At 45.5% G+C, this 21,990-nt stretch overlaps 1 protein-coding gene across 13 annotated transcripts in view; it reads right to left on the bottom strand.

Moving 5' to 3' along the window:
• PCDH15 (protocadherin related 15) overlaps positions 1-21,990 on the bottom strand; it is a 711,356-nt gene that overhangs the window by 101,328 nt on the left and 588,038 nt on the right. For all 13 annotated transcript variants that reach the window (XM_048310467.1, XM_048310468.1, XM_048310469.1 and 10 more), the window contains one exon: positions 8,759-8,887. In XM_048310467.1, the coding sequence (XP_048166424.1) occupies positions 8,759-8,887 (129 nt within the window). The remainder of the gene's footprint in view (positions 1-8,758; positions 8,888-21,990) is intronic.

The following is a 21,990-nucleotide window of genomic DNA, read 5'->3' as shown; positions in this document are numbered from 1 at the left end:
GCAGAGGTCTCAGCCTTGAAGAGGTTGCTCCTACCCAACACGAGGCAGCAGAAACAGCAGCTGTGATTGCTGGAGGTGGCACAGCCCTCAAAGGCCCCTGGGGACACAGACACCATGGAAACTGGAAACAAAAAAAAACACCCAAAAGAAAACCAAAAACTCCAAACAAGAGGAGAGAACTAGCAAAAAGAAGGACATTTCAAAAGGAATGGAAGAGATTCCAAGACAGGGCCATAGTGTCCTTGCATCTCAAATGCTGGCCCCTTCCTACCTCTGCCATCTCACAGAACCACAGAATTCATGGAATGGTTTGGGTTGGAAGGACCTCAAAGCCCATCCAGTGCCTCCCCTGCCATGGGCAGGGACACCTCCCACTGTCCCAGGCTGCTCCAAGCCCCAATGTCCAGCCTGGCCTTGGGCACTGCCAGGGATCCAGGGGCAGCCCCAGCTGCTCTGGGCACCCTGTGCCAGGGCCTGCCCACCCTCCCAGGGAACAATTCCTTCCCAATCTCCCATCCAGCCCTGCGCTCTGGCACTGTGAACCCATTCCCTGTGTCCTGGCCCTCCAGTTCCTGCTGCAGGGTCCCTCTCCAGTTTCCCTGTATCCCTTGAGACCCTGGAAGGAGCTGTGAGCTCTCCACACAACCTTCTCCTCTCTCAGCTGAGCAGCCCCAGCTCTCCCAGCCTGGCTCCAGAGGGGAGGTGCTCCAGTCCCCTCAGCAACTCAGCGGCCTCCTCTGGACCTGCTCCAACAGTTCCATGTCCTTCTTATTTGGGAGCTTCAGAACTGTGCACGGAATTCCAGGTGGGGTCTCACCTGAGCAGAATAGAGGGGAGCATCCCCTCCCCCCACCTGCTGCCCCCCCTGTGGGATGAGCCCAGGATAGATCTCCTGGTGTTCACCCAGAATCAGGAAAAGTGTGTCCATCTGAAGAGACAGAGCAAGCACTGCTGCTATTCCAGTGACTCCTCAGATCTCCAGGATGACTCTTATTTCCATCTCTAATTTATAAAGTACTGCGTGATAAAACAAACCTGGAAACCTGGGAATATAAATGACTCAGAACTCTATATCCCAGCAAATACCTCCCACATTTATTAGAGATTCCATCACCTACGAGGTGACAGCCCTTACCTGACGTGCTAAATTCAGATTTGTGTTACCAACTCTGCTTCCACATTACCAGGAAACCCTCAGGAATATAAAGCAACCGTGTTCCAGAGCAACAAATTATCTCCCTCCCTCTCAAACAGCAGCAAAACACAGTTCTGAGAGATGGGAATGACTAAGACACCTCCTAAAGGATCATTAACTCTGAAACATAATGACAAGGGCTTGAATGTCAATATTCACGATATCGTTCTCATCTTTTTCAAAAGAAACCTCCTGTTACATTCCCAGCTCCTGCTCACGATGGTGACAAGATTTAGGCAGGTTAACTGAGGATTTGTGCCTGGAATGCTGGAGCTGGAAAACAGCAAAACAAGGTTGTTATTCCTACTTGTCTCCAAATCACAGACAAACACGGTGGCTGGGTATCCCCCTTTCCTGCAAGCGGAAACATTTCTTAGAGACCACTCTGCCACACAAACAGCTTCCTCCAGTTCAAATTTCCCTTCCTCAGGGGCAAAAGATCCCCACATTCCCTACCCAAGCCAACCAAAATCCTGATTTTTGGACAACTCCTCCAGTATTCCAGCAAACCCCACAGCTCAAGGTAGGAATCGTGCTGGAGGATCCAAATGATGCTGCTGGTGAGAATTATTGTTCTCATGGCAGATAACACGATATTTTACTACTAGGGGTTTAATAGGTTTATTATTGAGGACTTAATGAGTTTATTATTCTGGGTTGGAAGTATTCCCAAGCCCCTCATTTGTGTCAAACAGCAAATCAAGTGTGGGTGGGAGTGTTAGACTGGATTTTGTACTTGTTTTGCAGGGAGACTATAGTTTGTGCCCACAGGACAAAATTAGTATCTCCTCCCAGGTGCAGTCAGAGGCCACAAATTATCTGAAGTGTCCCTGACCTCTTGGTCATAAACCAAATATTTATAAATATTTTAAGGAGGGAACATCAGTCATCCATAAAAGTTTGGAATTTTCTTCTTTTCCTAAAGTTCAGGAAGGCTTTTCCTCTCCTTTCTTGCTGTTTTGCCTGCTTTTACACAGTCTTTCACATTTTAATTTGCTCAGAGGGATGGAGCTGGAAGGAAAGGCTGGGAGAGCTGGGATTGTTCAGCCTGGAGAGGAGAAGCTCTGGGGTGACCTCATTGTGTCCTTCCACTGCCTGAAGCAGCTGACAGGAAACATGGAGAGAGGCTTTGGACAAAGGGTGGAGTGCCAGGACACAGGGAATGGCTTCCCAGTGCCAGAGGGCAGGGATGGATGGGATATTGGGAAGGAATTGTTCCCTGGCAGGGTGGGCAGGCCCTGGCACAGGGTGCCCAGAGCAGCTGGGGCTGCCCCTGGATCCCTGGCAGTGTCCAAGGCCAGGCTGGACATTGGGGCTTGGAGCAGCCTGGGACAGTGGGAGGTGTCCCTGCCATGGCAGGGGTGGCACTGGATGGGCTTTGAGGTCCTTCCAACCCATTTAGGATTCTTTGATTTTGGCTATCTTGAAATTTCAAGGCAAATTTGACTTGAGACTCAAATGCACACATATCCTTTGGAAAAATCCTGCAGGTTTTGTGGATATCCTCCAGGAGCTTCAGCATCCTACTGAATTCCTGGGTCATGGCAGCTTATCCTTCACTACACTCAGAGCAGGATAAAGGAAACACCCTCTAAATGTTCAAACACTGCCACATTTTTAGGCATTAGACAAGCCAGAAGAACCTTGGTTGATTGTTTCCATGGTCTCTGCTAATTCCAGTGCACCTGGAGGGTTAATTCCAAACCAAATTAAAGGTGACTCCAAACAAAACTGCGCATTAGGAGCAGTTAAACCCTAAGAGCAAATAAAAATGAAAATAAAAGAAAATCCAAAAGCTCATGGCTGCAAACCCAGCACTGGATGGGCTGGTGAACCTCCTACAAGAGTTAATCACATTTTAACACTTCAGAGCTTCTACCAGCCGAGCTTTCTTCAGGCTGGCACAAAACCAAATCCTGACTTTGGAGACTTGGTTGTCCTTGAAGGATGATACAAAATTTGGGGTTTTGATGAGTCTGTTCTTTGGCAATATGATCAAGAGATGAAACCAATGCATTCGCACACTAGAAAAAAATAAAACACTAAAAAACCCTCCCGAAACCGAAGCTTTCTAAATCACAGATGGAATACACTGTTCAGAATCTCCACATTTAGCTGGGTTCCCAAATATTTCTCCAATGTCAATCCAATTTGAAGTTATTTTTGGAATTTCTCTTGACTTTGGGTTGGGAGGATCCTTAAAGCCCATCCAGCGCCACCCCTGCCATGGGCAGGGACACCTTCCACTGTCCCAGGCTGCTCCAAGCCCCAATGTCCAGCCTGGCCTTGGACACTGCCAGGGATGGGAATCAGGCATCAAAATCCTAAAAGGGCATGAATTAGAGACATGAAATCACTGATTCAGAAGATTTAGTTTGGCATCAGGCAGAAAGAGATAATAGGGCCTAAAGGCATCCCAAAATGTAAAGCGTCAGGAGACAAAACCAAGAATCCCTTTCATGGAAAATCCTCGGGCTCTCAACAATCAATGCCACGAACGTGCTGATAACAAATATCAGTATTTCCACTGCACTAAAGCACAAACATTATTTGGAGGGCAAAGATGCAAATGAATGCACAAATAGAATAAATTTTGGGAACAGGGAAGATGAGCACAGCTTTTGGAATCCCTTTAGCTTAAGAGGTCATGCTGTGGGTGGCAAGGAGCTTTTTTAACCTCTTCAATCCATGCCCAAGCTGACCTACATTCCAGGAACAGTGGAAAAAGATGAGGAAGTGTGGCTGCAGCCACTGCAGCCAGATATCCTCCAGGAATTCCCTGGTGCCAGCAGAAAGAGGGAGTTCTGTCTAGCACTGAGGGTCTGGAATGGAAATAAATTGCCCAAATCTATGACCCCATCTTTTTCTCCTCACGCCACGGCTTTGGACTTGACACATCAATCTTGTGGTGAGAGGAATTTGCCTGTTAACAAACATGAAAATCCAACTAGCAGCACATGAAATTCTTTCTGTGACCAGCATCTCCACAAGGATCTTGACAGAGACAGTGCTGACAGTCTTATTAAAGTCCTTTCTATCCTTCTTGGGGACGAATTCCTTAATAAACTAAAGGAAATGATACCACCAAGGTTCTCTCCCAAAGATTTTGTGATCATCCAGCCACTTACAAGAAACGAAGTCTGAATTTTCTCTGGTTGGAGTTCACCTGCCACATTCTGATTCTCTGCTTTTGGGGTCTGATTAGCTTTTTTATGGATTCTGACTCTCAAATCCCAGCTGCTCCCTTTGGTTTTACATCCATGAGATGAATGCAAGCTCCATTGTTAGGCACTGGGTCATGCAGCGAGCAGGAGTCTGGACTCGCTCTGGGTATTTGGGATTTACTTCAGAGCCTGGGATTTTACTCTTCCCCAAAGACTTAAGTCCTTTCCCTCCTGGATCGTCCTCTCCTGCCATTAAATCCCCCTTTTTTCCTGATCTTGTCCTATTTCCTCCACCTCTAATTTTAATTCCTTTCCCTCCTGGATTGTCCTCTCCTGCCGATAAATCTCCCTTTTTTCCCGGTCTTCTCCTTTTTCTTCCGCCTCTAATTTTCCTTCAAGTTGTCTTAGGGTCCAGGAAACTTGGGAATTTAATTTCAGGGGCCTGTATTTTTTAGCGCAGGCAAGGTGCAATCTGCAGTGCAGGTTTTGGGAAATCACACCCTTCACACAGAAAACAAGGCAGTGGGGATTTAGCAAAACTCAGATTCCTTTCTAGACTTTTCCACAAGATCTTGTCATGTAATAAAATAACGGAATCACAGATGCTTTGGGATGCAAGGGACTTTAAAGCTCATCTCATTCCAAGCATTCCATGGGCATGGGCAGTAATTCTTCATCAGCATTTTAAGGAGTTTTCCTGCTTGTAGAAACACACAATGAGCTGCTTGTGAGAGATCTCCAGAGGTCATTTAGTCCGACACAACAAGCCTTACCCAACAGCCGTGAAATTTAAACTGGGCTTTAAATCCAGGGTTTATCACCTTATGAATTTATTAAACAAAACCAGGAGCCTGTTAGAATTCACTGATACCCACAGACAGAAGGCTCTGTTGGGAAATAATTACATTTCATCAGCATTCAGGAGGGCCAGTTCAGTACAACCACAAAGATTCCTCCAAACTTTCCCATCTTTTCCTGTAGGTAGAATAACTCCATCCTAAAAACCAACTCTCTTAAAGCATTTCTTCTGTAATTTAAAACCAAGCAGGTGACAGAGGTATCATACACCCTGCAAACTGCTCTCACTACTGGAATTAATTTATCCTGTCTCCATTTTAGGGAAGATCCACGGGCCAGTGATACTTGAGCACATAATTCTTTATCCCTATTTTCCATCTAATTTATTCCCTAATTTATCTCCCCTTGACAGCAACACGTTCGTGTTGGAGACTGCAGACAGTGCTGATCAGCAACACAAAAATACCCAACAATAAAATTATGGGGTTGGGTGAAAGAATCTGGACATAAATAAAGCCCCACATGGATAAAAACTTCAGTCAAGTGATGTCTTTCTTCTCCTGGGCCCCATCAGCTCAACAGCTTCTCACTTAACCCCAGGCTGCTTTTTTAGAGTCTGCAACAAACTGCTTGGCACTGTCTTCCCCTGCCCAAGGATGTGAACATGCCTGCAGATCAATATATTGATCCCTTTCCTAAATGCTGTTCCATCTTTTTTACCTCCCATGCCCTGGGATCGATGAAAATGCAGTGTACAACATCACCAAGCCCCATCTCCAGCTGGTTTAGGCTGCAAGAAAGGGCCTGAATTTCACTGTCAAGTTTCCAGTTGGAGTTTCTGGATTCCTGGGGGCCCTTTGTGGAGACTTCCACGCAGCAATTGTGCTTCTGCCTTGCTGCAGGATCCCCAGGATTGGACGGGAAGGAGCAGCAGGGAATCCAATCCACCTCTGACAATACAGTGTGGAATAAAAGGGATTGGAAACACATCCACTCCACCGGCAGCATTATCCTGCCTGGCTTTTGTTCTCTTAATCTTCAGGAGGCTCCTGGAATGCCCTCAGGCAGTACTCCAGTGCCAGGGCCTCCAGGAGCTCCAGCTGGCAGCAGAGCTGCTGGAGAGGGAAAGCACTTCCAAGTGTGGATATCGACTGCCTGCATGGAACCAACCCTCCAAACCCTCCCTCTCCCACAGGAAAGCTCTCACTGCCCTCCTGCTGCATCCCCTTGGGAGACCATCCCCCCAGATATTACCAAAATCTTTACGGGTATCCCTTTGGAAGCCCAGCTTTCCCAATGAAAACAAAGCAGAGCGTGGAAATCTCTTGTCTGTGCCAGGAGTTATTTCTGGGAGTGTTCAGATTCATTGTTTTATCCCCCAAATTGCTTAGAATCCCCATCCCTGGAAGTGTCCAAGGCCAGCTTGGACGGGGCTTGGAGCAAGCTGAGATAGTGGAAGGTGTCCCTGCCCGTGGCGGGGGTGGAATGGGATGAGATTTAAGATCCCTCCCAGCCCAAACCATTCTGGAATTCTGATGGTGGGCCCAGGCACCCGATCCTGAGACCAAACCTCATGGTCAAAAATCCTGAGGGACCAAAGTGGTTGAGCACCTTTTCCATGTCCTTCCTCTCCAGCTCCTCTGCTCCCACGAGCAGCAGGGTCAGATCTTGGGTTTTAAGGTAAAAATCTCTTGCTAAACTATTTCCCCCAGCTAAAATGGGAAGATGGCATTCAAAAGGGAAATTCCACAAAACCTGTCATTTTATTTAAAATCCACTGTACCACGGCTTGCTCTGGTGGATTTTGGAAATGAGTAAAAAACTTCCTGAAAAGCAGCTTTGTTAATCAGTGGGTGGATTTCAGTAGGGAAAACACACAGCCCAGTAAGGATTATCTTCCTTTATCAGGCTATTCCCTCCTAAAACAGGCCTTTATGTACATTTTAACCACATTAAAGCTTCCACACAAAATTTATTCCCATTAACACCTCTCCCATACCCGCTGGGGTTTTATCTGCAGTGAAGCACAACACACCAAAAGCTATTTCAGTTTTTAAAGAACATCCTCAAACAACACAGCTACACCCAAACTCTCATCACCATTATTTCAATAACCTCACTGGAGCCAGAAAAAAATTCCAAAAGCCCCCATCTCTCTTTTTTATATCGTAGAATGGCATTTCCGATGGATATCTCTGTATCCATTTGCAGTTGGGAACATGAGACTGTAGAAATACACCCAGTATTTGAGCTATAAAGAAAAAGCTTTCTCCATCCAGGGATAAACAGCACAGGAAATGACAGAAGCAGTTTCTGTCACTCCAAGAAGGAATAAACTATCCCAAGGCTTCAATAAATATTTTCATTTCCACACAGCTTAGAAATTGCACTAATTTAGAAGCCAGAGAGCTTCTTGTGGCAATAACTTGTGTTTTACAGTTCTGTCAAAGCTAAAAATAGACCCAAGCTCGTGTTTGAGAAGATGATGGAGCCTTGAGGGCCCCCAGCTAAGCACAGAATGGAATTGAAAGGTATTTGGGACTGACTGGAAATGTTCCACCCGTGCCTTTTAAAGATGCAAAATGCAAAACAACCACACAGGAAGGTGATGACAAAAAGCAGAGCAATCATTTAATGATTTATCAAAACTGACTTAATTGCACTGAGGAATCCCAACTTCGTCCAAGGCTCTAAACCAGCTCTGATGTCTTATTAAATAATAGAAGGATGGGAAGGAACATGATTATTATGGGTATTTGGGTTCCCATGGTACCAAAAATGTCCTATTTTTCTCAAGCTTCTACTCAAGGAGCTCCCATTTTCTCTTGATATGGTTGCTACTGGAAAAACAACAAAAAAAGGCAGACTTTCCACCTAAATTCCTGAAAAATGCTTCCCAATTCCTCTTTTACCTCCAGCTCCTGCTGGATCCAACCTTAGTGCAGCCGATATGAGGCATTATATTCAACTTCTAGATTAAAAAACCCTCTAATTCCTATTTGCTTCCTCCACTTGAGTCAGGAAAAACAGACATTACCAAAAAAAGTGATGTTTTCTTCAACAGACTGAATCCTCATCCAGAAGACCCCCAAGCATTATAAGAAGTTACAGCTTCAAACCCTCAAATTAACACTATCCCCTATTTTTATGCCAGGTCACCAATTATTTCACTCAAGGGTTTAACTGATTTTCCTCTTAATGGCCTTAAAATTTCCTCTAGGTGTGACAATTTCCTCCACCTGGGTGTCACCTGCTCAGCAGGTTTGAATTCTATTTCAAAATCAATAATTTAAAAACGTGGCAACACTCTTTTAACCTTGCAAATCTGTTACCAGCAAGTTTCGACAGTGGGATTTCCTTAAAAACCAGCTTTTGATGGTCTATTTCTAAATGAGAAAGCATTTTCAGTTATTTAGCACAGAGAAGAAAACAATTCCAATATTTTAAAGCCCCACAATGTGAATTTGTAGTCACGAATGGAGAGTTTGCATTTAAACCTGAGATGCTTTGATGGGTTTTTGTCTAAGGCACAATTATTTTGTGCACTTTCCTCATGGTCTGAACAATTTGGGTACTAAAATAAACGATTTTAATGACTTACCCTTACTTGACCAACAAAAGCATTGGCTTCCTCTTCCTGCACAGAGAGGTTTTTGGGCAGAAACATGTCAAAAACTGGTCCATTGTCATTGACATCTGTCACCACGATATTGACAGTGGCAGTCGAGGTCTAGGCAGAAAAAGAACATTTGAAAGAAATTCTCTTTATTCTACAGCTTCACAGGTGAAAACCCTGCTGTTACTTACTAGACAGAATCACAGGTAAGCAGGCTATCAATGTTTTTTAACACATTTTTGTGAAAAAGGAAGCATTTCAAGAGTTTATTTGGAATTTTTAGAAAAAGCTCAAGACTGACTCATATGTTAGATGAATGATAAAATTTTTCTTTTTTATACAGTATTTTAAGGATTCAGGAGTTTTTGTTGTGAGTGGGGGGAAAATCTGGAAATACCAAAATTTGCCAAGATGTGAAAAGGAAATTCAGTGATTTATCAATCAAAATATGCCACAGTGATGATTAACTGAGCTGATGAGGTGGCACAACCATCCTGTGTCACCCTCCTGTGTCATCCTTCCCCCACCCCCCCCCCCATGTTCTGCTTTGCAGCCCAATTTTAACATCCCAGGAGGTGGGAACAGCAGAATCAACTGTATTTAATATAAAATGCCAACAAAATATGTCTGTGCTACCTGTGGAGATTTTCTCTCACAATTGAACAGGTGGAGAGGGAAATACTTTGTTGGCTTGAGTCACATCCCTTTTCTCTGCTCCCACAGACTGACAGCTCCAGACCAAAACCCCACATTGTTGTATTTCAGAAATGGTTGTGTTCAATAGATTGATTTTCACATCAATTCATCCAACTCAGTGTCTTAAATCTTAACATCTTAAATCTTAAATCCATCTTGTGCCTTTGATACTTTGCATCAAACTCCGCTGAGGGAAATTTGGGCCCTCCTGGCCAGAGAGCTCTGGAGGGGCTGGAGCGTGTCCAGGGCAGGGAACGGAGCTGGGAAGGGGCTGGAGCCCCAGGAGCGGCTGAGGGAGCTGGGAAAGGGGCTGAGCCTGGAGCAAAGGAGGCTCAGGGGGGACCTTGTGGCTCTGCACAAGTCCCTGACAGGAGGGGGCAGCCGGGGGGGTCGGGCTCTGCTGCCAGGGAACAGGGACAGGACAAGGGGAAACGGCCTCAGGCTGGGCCAGGGGAGGCTCAGCTTGGACAGCAGCAGGAATTTCCCCATGGAAAGGGTGCTCAAGCTTTGGGACAGGCTTAAAAGGTGAGTGGTGGAGTCCCCATCCCTGGAAGTGTTTAAAAAGTGCGAGAAGTGGCACTTGGCAGTCATGGTTTAGTTGCACAGTAGTTCCTGGTCACAGCTTGGACTTGATGACCTTGGAAGTCATTTCCAACTGTAACAATTCCATGATTCCATGAAATGTTTACAACAGGACAGTTACAGAAATCACACAGTGGAGATGTGACCCCAGAAGAAACCCCTTGCTTTAGGCACAACAAACCTGTTTGAAAGTGGCACCTCACAGGCTTCATAAAGAAACCATCTTCCCTTAATAAAAACCCCCAAACAGCAAAATCAAGAAACAAAGGAAAAACCAAACCAAAACCCCAACCAAAAAGTCCAAACGGAGACCTGCATCTCCTGGTGCACTACTGCTGTTGGAATCAGGCTCTTCCCAGCTCCAGACACAGCTGGTATACCTGCATGAGATCCCAAAAGCTCCATAAAATAACTCCTTTCTACTTAAAAGGTCACAAATCCAGAGGATTTTTGAACCAAGCCAGCACAAGGTGCTTCCAGGCTGGCAGCTGCTGCTTGCTGAGCCCCAAGTTACTTGCTCGTTCCCGAAACTGCCATTCCCACATTCCATTTCCATAAGGGAAATGCACTTTCTACCCTGCTGTCCACATAAAAGCCACTCCAGAACGTTTGCTCTGCTGTGATGCACACTGAATGTAAATCAGCTTTTCCAAAGGGAACTCAGTTCCATGAAATTCAGGGAAATAAACAGCCTCACATTTAATAAACTGAGGCAATGTGGTGTTAAATAACAATGGCTTAAGGCAGGAATTCCCATTTGGAAAAGATTTCTTTTCACTCCAGGTAATTTCACAGGCTGGGGTTGATCATCTGCAGCATTTCTTCTCTTTGAGAGGACTTTAGAAGGAGAAAGACAGGGAAGAAGGAAAAGAAATGTTTGGAATTGTTTCCCAACTCTTATTTAAGGATTTTCAGTATTTTTCACATTCTTTACTCATCTTAAGCACCCTCTCTTCCAGCCAACACACCCAGGCCGGTGCTCCACTTGTTGTGTTCAAATATTCACTTCTGAATTTAAAAGGCAAGATTTTTCGCAAAGAAATAATATTTTGCAAGGGAAAAAACCACCTTCTTGAGATGGCAAATAGGAAAATCAGTTTTGAAAATGTTACAAAATTTTCTTGCTAAACTCACAAGGGTGCTGAAACAAGATCCTGTAAGAAGAGAAACATTTCAAGTAACCCCCGTTTTTCTATTAGTCACAGTTTAGAAAATGATCAGATGTGAATGGATTCAGAATTCACTGTAGTAAGACCAATACTTCAAATAATCTTTTCTTTTTATTAATCACAATTTAGCAAATGATCAAAAGTGGGTGAAACCACAAGGAGCATTCAAAGCAGACTCTGGGTTAGCAGCAACACCCCTGGGTTTTCTTCCTTCAAATCAGTAACAGACTCTGAAACAGAGAGAGGAAATGGGAATGCTCCAAAATCTCCCTATTTCACCTGAATACAGGAAACGTTTGTTATCTCACCGTTATCTCAGCAATGCCCACTCCAACACGAAGTGGGAGTCACCTGTGTGTCTTTGAGAGCTGCACTTCTGCCATTACCATCACAAAGTGCCGTAATCAAAGATTATTAACCAAAATCAGAATTTTTATATCCCCATTAGATGGCTCCAAAGATTTGTTGAAGCTCCCAGCCTCAGGCTGATGTGCTGTTCTGAAATAGCCTTTATTTGACAACCAGAATGAATTACAGGGGCTTCTTCTGAACTGCAGCACGGAGCAGGATCGGGAACAACATCATCATCCCTGCTGGGAATCAGGGAAAAGTCACCACACACCAAAATCCCATTGACTAAATAATCATTGCCTGTGCTCAGGGATAAACCAGAATCTCTTTTCAGCCTGACACTGGATCAGAAAATACAGAAGGGTGGGCAGGCCCTGGCACAGGGTGCCCAGAGCAGCTGGGGCTGCCCCTGGATCCCTGGCAGTGCCCAAGGCCAGGCTGGACATTGGGGCTTGGAGCAGCCTGGGACAGTGGAAGGTGTCCCTGCCCCTGGCAGGGGTGGCCACTGGATGGGCTTTGAGGTCCCTTCCCACCCAAATTGTGATTCCATGATCCTTATGTGACCTCAAAGCCCATCCAGTGCCACCCCTGCCAGGGGCAGGGACACCTCCCACTGTCCCAGGCTGCTCCAAGCCCCAATGTCCAGCCTGGCCTTGGGCACTGCCAGGGATCCAGGGGCAGCCCCAGCTGCTCTGGGCACCCTGTGCCAGGGCCTGCCCACCCTCCCAGGGAACAATTCCTTCCCAAGATCCCATCCATCCCTGCCCTCTGGCACTGGGAAGCCATTCCCTCTCCCTCTACCCCTTGTAAAGAGTCTCTCTCCATCTTCCCTGGAAAGTGAATTCACAGATTTCTCAAAGAATTATGAAAAGTTGCTGAGGTTTGTAGAAGATGCCCAAAGAGGCACCGAAACAGCAAAAAAAGGTCTTCACAAATATTTCTATTTAAATACCACTAAAATTCTTTAAAGAAGTGGTTTCCCAAAATAATGAGACACCCCTAAATCACAACTGGTTTTCCATGGATACTCCTCATGCAAATCCAACACAGGAAGGTTTAAAAACTGCTTTGGCTGGTTTAAAACAAGGCTTTTCTACAACAGAATCACCAAGCAGGGTTTGGAAAGGAATCCTAAAGCTACTCCTGGAAACTCAACCAGGGGAAAAACCATCTCAGCCTCATATCAGGCATTTCCTATTCATGACTGCAGAAACCCTGCTTACTTCTCTTTTATAATAAACATAACTCAAACAAAAGATCCACAGCAGCAATTTATGTCTTTCTTAGGGGCCCTCAAATAGTTCTTACATAGATAATTCTTCCCTAAGCAATAATTATAAAATTTACATCGCCTTCACAAATCCTAAGGATGCCAGGCCCTGAAAAATGCTATGGATGATAAATTTGAAGGAAATTCCACTTTGTTCTTATTTTCTTTGTGCCTTGTCATTTAAATTGAAGTTGGGAATTGATGAGAGCATTCTGTGCCTTGGAGAGGAAACATTCTTAGCTCTGATGTTGAGCAAGTTTATTAATTCGGACAAACTCTAAGACAAACCTGTCACGTTGAGAGATAATGAGTTTGCAAATAATAAAATCAGAGGCGAAGCCCTTATTTGATCAAAAAAGAAATGGTAAACAATGCTGCTGATCTATGTATCAGGATTTATTGATATTCATCTCAAGAAAACGATATTTGAGTGGTGATAGAATTAACAATTCCATGATTCTGTTTGCAGACCTTCTTTCTTTCCATGAGAAGTTTGAAAGAAGTATCTCCTAGCCCTCTCCACCTCTCCAAGCTATAAAGAGGAAATTGCCAGCTGGACTGCAAAGAAATTTTGGAGGCAAGACCCTGAGGAGAACAGAAGACTAATTCTGGAGCTTGTCAATAATTACACTAATGAGAAAAAATCCCAACAAGCCTGGAGACGAGACAAAGAGAAAAACTGTCAAAACACCAAAATAAAGCCCAAAGGGAAACTCCCAAAATGAAAACTGCTCACACATCCCAAAGATAACAGGAAATATGAGTACTTCATGGGGAAAGGAAGAGAAAATCACGGACGTTGAAGGAACATCCTTGACAAACACATGGAATTGTTTAGGTTGGAAAAGCCCTCTAAGACCAGCAAGTCCAACCCTTCCCCAGCACCACCAAGGCCACCACTGGCCCATGTCCCCAACTGCCACATCTGTATGGCTTTCAACACCTCCAGGCATGGGCACTCCACCACCACCATGAGTGCCTGTTCCAAGGTCTGAGCACCCTTTCCATGGGGAAATTCCTGCTGCTGTCCAAGCTGAGCCTCCCCTGGCCCAGCCTGAGGCCGTTTCCCCTTGTCCTGTCCCTGTTCCCTGGCAGCAGAGCCCGACCCCCCCCAGCTGCCCCCTCCTGTCAGGGACTTGTGCAGAGCCACAAGGTCTCCCCTCAACTTCCTCTTAATGAGAATTTATTCATTTGTATCCCTTAGTTAGGAATTACAATCTGCTCCAAATCTTGGATTGAAAACTGTGGTCAATCTATTGCTTTATGAGAATTCCTTAATTCACCCCTTCCTTTTAGCACATGGAATCAAGGCCTTCATAGGGAATATTATCCATGCTAAGCCACACAAGCACTGAATGTCTGGGAGGCTCCTAAAGCTTGCCCTAATAAAAGAGCTGCTGGAGGAAGAAAATCCTTCTCTCCAAGAGGAGGAAATCTGGCTGGACGAATTCCTCTCATGCAGACTGGAGTTCACAGATCAGCTGGAATTTGTAAGGATTTCTTATACAAAATACAGAGCTTGTCAGGAAAAGAAAGATAGGCAGTGTCTCTAATTACAGCTTGGAAATAAAATAATTTGAGAAGTTCTTTAGAGGAGGAAGATCAAATCACGGATCTGTGTATATTGTTCCCTTTCATGTATGTAGGAATATTTCTTCTTGCTTCCTTCTTGCTGGATAATGGAACTCCTGTGGAGACAGGTAATATTCCAAGGAGTAACAGAAAAATTACTGTAATTAATGAATTCTCTGTCTGCTACTCAAGAAGTAAATCTTTATTTAAATTACCTTGATCCAGGGCTACCTGTTTGCTCTAAGGAAGGGAATTAATTCAAGTGTCATGGAGACAGAGGCTCAGAATTATTAATGATATTCTAAGATAGCCAAAATCCCCAAGTCTGACTTCCAGGATAAAACACAATGCACTCAAGTCACAGAATTCCGGAATGGTTTGGGTTGGAAGGACCTCAAAGCCCATCCAGTGCCACCCCTGCCATGGGCAGGGACACCTCCCACTGTCCCAGGCTGCTCCAAGCCCCAATGTCCAGCCTGGCCTTGGGCACTGCCAGGGATCCAGGGGCAGCCCCAGCTGCTCTGGGCACCCTGTGCCAGGGCCTGCCTGCCCTCCCAGGAGGAGATGAGGCTTCTTTAGGTTCCCTCAGTTCCCTGAGTACTTTTTTTGAGTACTTTTCAACTGTTGCTTCTTCCCATGACCTTTGAGGAACAGCAGAGTTCTGCATCCAGTTTGATCCCTGCCTTCAGGGCCCAGAGCACTGGGTTCTCTCTCCTAAGGATCATCTGATGGTACCTCTGTCTCCTCAGGAAATGTGGCCCCAAGCCATTCCTAGACTCTGCAGGGCTAAAATGATCCCTGTTTTTCCCTGAAGTGTTCACTGCAGAAGGAATGGGCACAGTCAGATTAAGAGGATGGATCTTAGATTTGTGGCTTTCAGAGAAACCCTCCCAGAGCCAGGTCCCCTCTGATCTTCCCAATCCAGTGAATCTTGGGATATACCCTGAACAGCTGGATGGACAACAGCTTCTCCTGGACTTCCAATGGCATTTGGTGGCCTGATGGTTGAGTCTTCTAAGACAAAAAGAAGAATTTGAACCCTGCCAGTAATTTCTGAGTAGCCCAAAGAGATCATGACCACAATGCACCCTTGTGCTCCTTCCGCCACGTTAAAAAGGGAGCTTGGAGCTGTAGGTTGGGAACACGCCCTGGATGGTTGATAACTTTTAAGAGCACCTAATTCCTAATTCCTGAATGGATTTATAACCTAGGCACTGAGCTGCTCTGCTTTGCCAGGCAGAAAATCCCATTTCTGCAGTGCTAGCTGAGTATTTTCAGGATGAGACATTTGTATCTGGAGGTTGGAATTGCCCTAACGTCACACAAGACATGCTAAGAAAACACAATGGAGTTCCTGTTTCATCTCTCTAAATCGACTGACACACACAAGCCAAAAATCAAGAGCACAGAAGGCTTTTTCTTTCTTCTGACAAAAGCCATGTGTATTTATTTCAAACTTCTCCCTCTGAAAGGTGAAGACAGGAATCCTCTCTCACCTTGAGAACACCCCTCAATTCGTGAACACAATTTGAGCTTGGAATGTGTTTTTTCCTTCGCACGCCACTCTGCCCATCTACAGCTAAAAGCTCATTACTTGGGAAATAAAAGCATTTTCCTGCCTGCTCAATTAATGCATCCTTAATTGTTTGTCGTATCAGATTGTTAATGGTGACAGGGCATGTTTTCCTGGGAAAACCTACAAGCCTGTTAATGCTCCAGGTCATAACTCAGACAAACAATAATTTGGGCACCGCTGTCGAGCATTTTAAGCAATCAAAAGCATTCCAAGGCAGGGAACAGAAAAGTGATGGAAAGGTGGCAGCCAGGCCACCCCACTCCACGGAAAGCCGTGGTGCTGGGTGAGGGCATAAGTGGCTCTGGATTAATTTTGATGGAATTAGCAGTCCCCCAAAGTCAAATGCTGTCACCATGACTGTCATCACACCACATGAATGAGTTAAATCAGCCTTGGGGCTTAGAAAAGAGAAACCTCAGCTACTCAGTGCCACAGCAGTGTTGTCAAACCTCTCTATGGTTAAACCTTTGGTAATGACACAGAAAAAGGAGCAAGAAAAAAGGCCAAAAACCTTAAACCCCCCCAAGAATTCAGGTGTGTGGGACCACAGACTTTCCAAATGCAAAAATGAGCTCAACAGACTTCGTAGATGATAATGATGATGATGTGGGTTGGATATAGAGTCCTCTAAAAGGAGAACCAATACCACATTGTATCCTTGTACTACTCCAATATCCCACGGATTTTAGGGCAGGCACAGAGCACTGGCCTGCCCTGGTTGCAGCTGTGGAGGAAAGAAGTCCCGTCCCTAAAAGATGAAGAATCCAGGAACTGGTGGGTCTGGAAAGGCGATAGTGAGATGTCTTCTCCAGTATGAGAGGAAACACTCTCGAGTTGTGCCAGGGGATGATTAGCTTGGATATGAAGAAAAATTTCTTCCCCAAAAGCATTGCAAAACACTGGAACAGCTTCCCAGGGAAGTTGTGCAGTCCCCATGCCTGGAAGTGTTCAAGACACGTGTGGATGTGGCACTCGAGGACATGTTTAGTGGTGGAGCTGGCCGATGGTTGGATTTGATAATCTCAGAGGTCTTTTCCAACTTTAAGGATTCTGTGATCTCCATATCTACGGGAAAGGCATCCAGAGGAAACACTGCTCCCCAAAAGGGTGGGGCTGGGGCTGCTGGACCCCAAGCAGAAGCACAAGCTCATGTGGGAGGTGTCCTGCTGTCCTCCAAACTCCTGGACACACCAGAATGGGAAGAAAGATGCATTTTAATGTGTCTCCCTGGGCCAAGGAAGATCCTGTCAGGGCTGGAGGTGCCCAGTGAGCCTTGCTTATCTCCATGGAGAAAAACATCCCTGGTTTTATGAGGACAAGAGAGTCATCACCTTGAGAGCCTTCCAAGCCACCTGGGATAAATTTCTTCCTGAAAGCATCAACAATTTCCAAGCACAGCAACCTTTCCCAGCTGAGGGATTCCAGTATTTTATACACTATTTAAAAATTCATGAGCAGAGGTTTTGCCCCTTTGCTTTCATGTCATAATGGCTAAAAAATCTTTGTTCACACAGAGTTTGGCTGGGAAATATTGCGGATAATGAAACTCTGGAGTGCTGGTTCCAATTTCTGAACCAGTATCACTGGCTAAAATTACAAACACTGAACTTACTTAGGTGAGTATGAAAGCCCAATAAAAATGTTTCCTTCTTTGCACTCTGTGAGGGCTTTTAGGGCATCTTTATACTTGAAAGGTATGGATTAAATAACCACATTTAAATTGGCAGTGTCTGAGGAGTATCAGCTCTTGAGATCCTGTGCAACTGGAATTTATCCAGTGATCCTATGACTGTGGTTTACAAAACCAAGCCACAGAAATGTACAAATGCCATTTTCCATGTTGTAACTGAGGAGGAAAGCTCTCCTGGACTGGGTTTGTGTGGCAAGGTTCTGGTAGTGAGGTGTTATAGGGGTGGATTCTCTGAGGAGCTGCTGGAAGCTCCAACAGACCCAACTCTGGGGAATCCAGGATGGACCCACTGCTGGCCAAGGCAGAGGTGGTGGTGATGCCTCTGGGATAACTGATTTAAGAAGGAAAAAAGTGATTGTGCAGTTTTAATTGTGGCCAGAGAAGAGCAGGGTGAGAACATGGAAGAGGAACAGCTCTGCAGACATCCAGGGCAGGGCAGGAGGAGGCGCAGGAGCTGTTCCAGGTGCCGGAACTGGGATTGCCCTGAGATTCCATGGGGAAGCCCATGAGGAGGCAGCTGTGCCCCTCCGGCCCATGGAGGCTGCAGAGATCCACCTGCAGCTCCTGCAGGAGCCCACACCAGAGCAGGGGGATGCTGAGAGAGATGGGAAGCCCACACTGGAGCAGGAACTTGTGGATCCATGGAGAGAGAAGCCCATGCTAGAGCAGGTTTGCTGGTAGGACTTGTGACCTCTGGGGGACCCACACTGGAACAGCCTGCTCCCGAAGGACTGACCCCATGGAAGTGGATCCACATTGGAGCAGTTCATGAAGAGCTGCAGCCCATGGGATGGACTCACGCTGGAGCAGCTCATGGAGAACTGTCTCCTGTGGGATGGACCCCACACTGGAGCAGGGGAAGGACTCCAAGTCCTCCCCTGAGGAGGAAACAACATGAGCAGCACAAACAACATGAACCCCCATTCCCGTTTCCCTGTGCCACTGGAGGGATGGAGGGAGAGCCCAGGAGGGAGGGAGGGAGGGAGGGGTGGTGGGAAGATGTTCTTTAGATTTGTTTTACTTCTCATTATCCTGCTCTGATTTTGTGGGTAATAAAATCAATCAATTTCCCCATGTTATTTAGCCCATGACAATGTTTGGTGAGGGATCTCTCTCTGTCCTTATCTCAACTCCTGAGTCTTTCCTTATATTTTCCTTCCCTGTCCAGCTGAGGAGGGCAGTGACACAGCAGCTTTGGTGGCATCCGAGCAGGGTGAAACCACCACATCTAATTGAAAAAAACCCCATAACAATAACAACAAAAAACGCCCACACCAGTAAAGTCTTTTTCCTTTGAATGCCTTTCAAATTAAAAAAAAACCTAAGCAAATACAGCAAATAAAATCCAAAAGCTGATTTTAGTAGGTTTGACTCTAATAGCTGGTTTCATATTGGATGGGAAGGGATCAGGTTGGATGTGTTACCAGCTAAAATATGTAAATGGGATTTAAATGACATTGTACCTGCCTGGGGAATTAATTTGAGGATTTTAGGCAAACTGCAACAAGGCATCCGGTGACATCACTGGTCTTCTGTAGGCACTAATGGAATTGTTCACAAAAAGCAGAGCTGGATGACAAGCAGCAGGTGAATGAGCTTGGGGAGCAGTGGTTTTGTAATTGTAGAAATCTTTTTTTTTCTCCTAAAAAGACACTTGCTTCATGAGAAAAACTAGTTAAAAAGCAAAACTCCTCCATGAAATGGCACTGACTGCGTGGATCGAACAGCCGTGTCCTCAGAAGGGTTTGGCACGGTACCAGCCGGAAACTTTGAGCGAGTCCTGCCCCTCCTCCAGGAGGAGGGGCCTGTCAACCAGCAGGGAGAACATCCAGAAGAGCTGCAAATCAAGGGAATTGTGCAAAGACACAAGGAAGCCTTGCAAAGCAGTCACACCCACTGTTTCCTGGCACGGAAAAGGCCTGGAGATTTAATGGCTTGGTTGAGCTGCCTTGTTTCATCCATTTGTTTGTAAAATGAAAGCCAAGGAGCTTATCCAGCCTTATTTGTAATCCTGGCAAGCCCAACTCTTAACCCTTTCCAGTGCTGGCACCAGAAGCTTTGGTCAACTGAGTTGCTGGACAATCTTAAAAAGAATGGTGCCCCACCACTGAGAGAAAATAGGAAGTGCGGAAAGCAGCTACAGGCAGGTAAGGGACAGTGACAAAAACCCCAAACCAGGCAGAGAGAACACGCTCAAGCTACAGAGTGTGCCCATGTTTCACCCTGAGAGCAATTCACACACACCTGCGGCTGCAAAATTCCAGGGAAAACAACCTGGTATGGAATCATAAGAGTCACGGAATCGATGAGGTTGGAAAAGATCTCCAAGATTATCAAGCCCAAGCTGTGACTGATTCTCAGCCCAGAGCACTGAGTGCCACCTCCAGGCCTTCCTTGGACACCTGCAGGGATGGGGACTCCAAAGGTCCCTGGGCAGCCCCTGCCAGTGGGATTGAGGGAGGAAAGGAGATAATGAGATAGCAGGGGGTGGATTTCTTAAAGTGGATTTTGTTGTCGCAGCAAGTAACAAGACCTTCAAGAGGTGTTCAACAGCCCAGTCCAGGGACAACTCTAAAGGAGCCCTCCACGGTTTATTTGGGGTGTTTTCCCAGAGCAGAGCTTCAAACACCGTATCTCAGCTCACATACAACTATTTTCTGCTAAGCAGCATGCCATGATTAACAGGATTTCCTTTCAAAACCCCAACTATCACCTTTGGAATGTTGGAACTAATCTGCTGGCCGCTTAATCCCAGGGCAAAGCGAATGAATCTCCCTCTAGATAAAAGGAAGAGGAAGGAGCTTTTCAGTCCCCTTTTTTTTACACCCCAGAGGGTATTTCAGGAGTATAACATAGCCTGAACCAACCTGCAAGTCTTTAATTTACGTCTTCAGATTTCCCAGCTGGAAGTTTGAGATCAAAACCACTGAACTCGCAGCTGTGAAAGCAGTTCATGAGGTACAAACCCAGAAGTATTAAGATGAATTACCAAAACAACTGTAACCAGATTTTTCATGGAAAAGGTGTAGACTTATTTTAATTATAATAATTATAATGGTATAATTACTCCATGTTGCCATTAAGTCGTACAAAGGCTGTAAACTTCCTCAGTGTTTTGGGGTGTGGGGAAAAATTCTGAGTAAATCCTGAGCAGGAAGGCAAAGCTTGTAAGGTGAAGAAGCTAAAAACAGCATGGGATAGAAAAAATAAACGAGATTTTCTTCTACCACGATGAGCACAGGTCCAAATCCCAGAATTTGCATGATCACTCTGTAGCCACATGTCAGAGATGTCTCTGTTTCAATCTCAAAGCCTTCTAGAATAGCCCAGGTAATGCATCCTGGTTATTTATTAATTATTAGAGATATTTTCAATCTGCCCTTATATGCACGGTCAGATGTGCAGAGATTTCTCCCCATCCCGTGCTATTATTCCACAGCAGAGCTACTGCATTCCCGGGTACCTTGCACAGTCCAGCTGCAAACTTTCAGGAAAAATAGTTCCATTGCCCCTGCTTGATCAAAAACCACATATCCTTAAATAGTCCACCATTTTATAATATGAAAATTGAAAAAACCCCACCATTTTGTTGTATTAAACACAAGTGTGAGCAGCAGTTGGTGGGGTTGGTTGTGGGGTCATGGATCAGTGCAAACATGCAAGACTTGGAGATAGCTCCTGATAAAAAAATTGGTTTTGAAAGAGAAGTGGCACTTTTCCAGATTTTTCTGGAGAGCTGGACAGTCTGTTGTGGAAAAGGGTTGGCTGAAGTACAAATCACTACTACAGCTTCTACATCTGGGAGAAGGGAAGAAGAGGAGCAGGTACTTCATAGCACAGAGAAGAAATAGAAGATGAATATCTGTTTTCTTAGGTTACAGTGTAAGATGCAACCAAAGGTATGTATTCTATCACCATCTTCATAAGCTGTTAAAGCAGGTGGGGCAGGGTTCTTTATCTCTTCCATGACTCATCCCTGGTAACTCCCTCCGGGGAATATCTTCTACTGATGGGCCAGCAAGTCTCACTGCCTGACTCATAAAATTACATCATCCCACTGGGAGATGCTCCACCCAGGGGGAGGGACCAAGCATTCCCACCTGGATATAACCTGAGGTTTGGAACAGCACACTCAGCCCTGACCTGCTGGGTTCCCAGAGGACAAGAGCTCCATAATCACCACTGGACCTCCAGAGAAGGACCAGACTTCACTACAGGATCACCACTTCAACAGAACCACATCCATCACTCCAACAGGACTGCAGCCACCATTTAATCAGACTGCTGCCACCACCCTGACCCACAGGGTGT

The sequence above is a fragment of the Corvus hawaiiensis genome, chromosome 8 (genome assembly GCF_020740725.1).
Source record: "Corvus hawaiiensis isolate bCorHaw1 chromosome 8, bCorHaw1.pri.cur, whole genome shotgun sequence".
NCBI classification, from domain to species: domain Eukaryota; kingdom Metazoa; phylum Chordata; class Aves; order Passeriformes; family Corvidae; genus Corvus; species Corvus hawaiiensis.
This window is presented reverse-complemented; position numbering and strand designations above follow the sequence as displayed.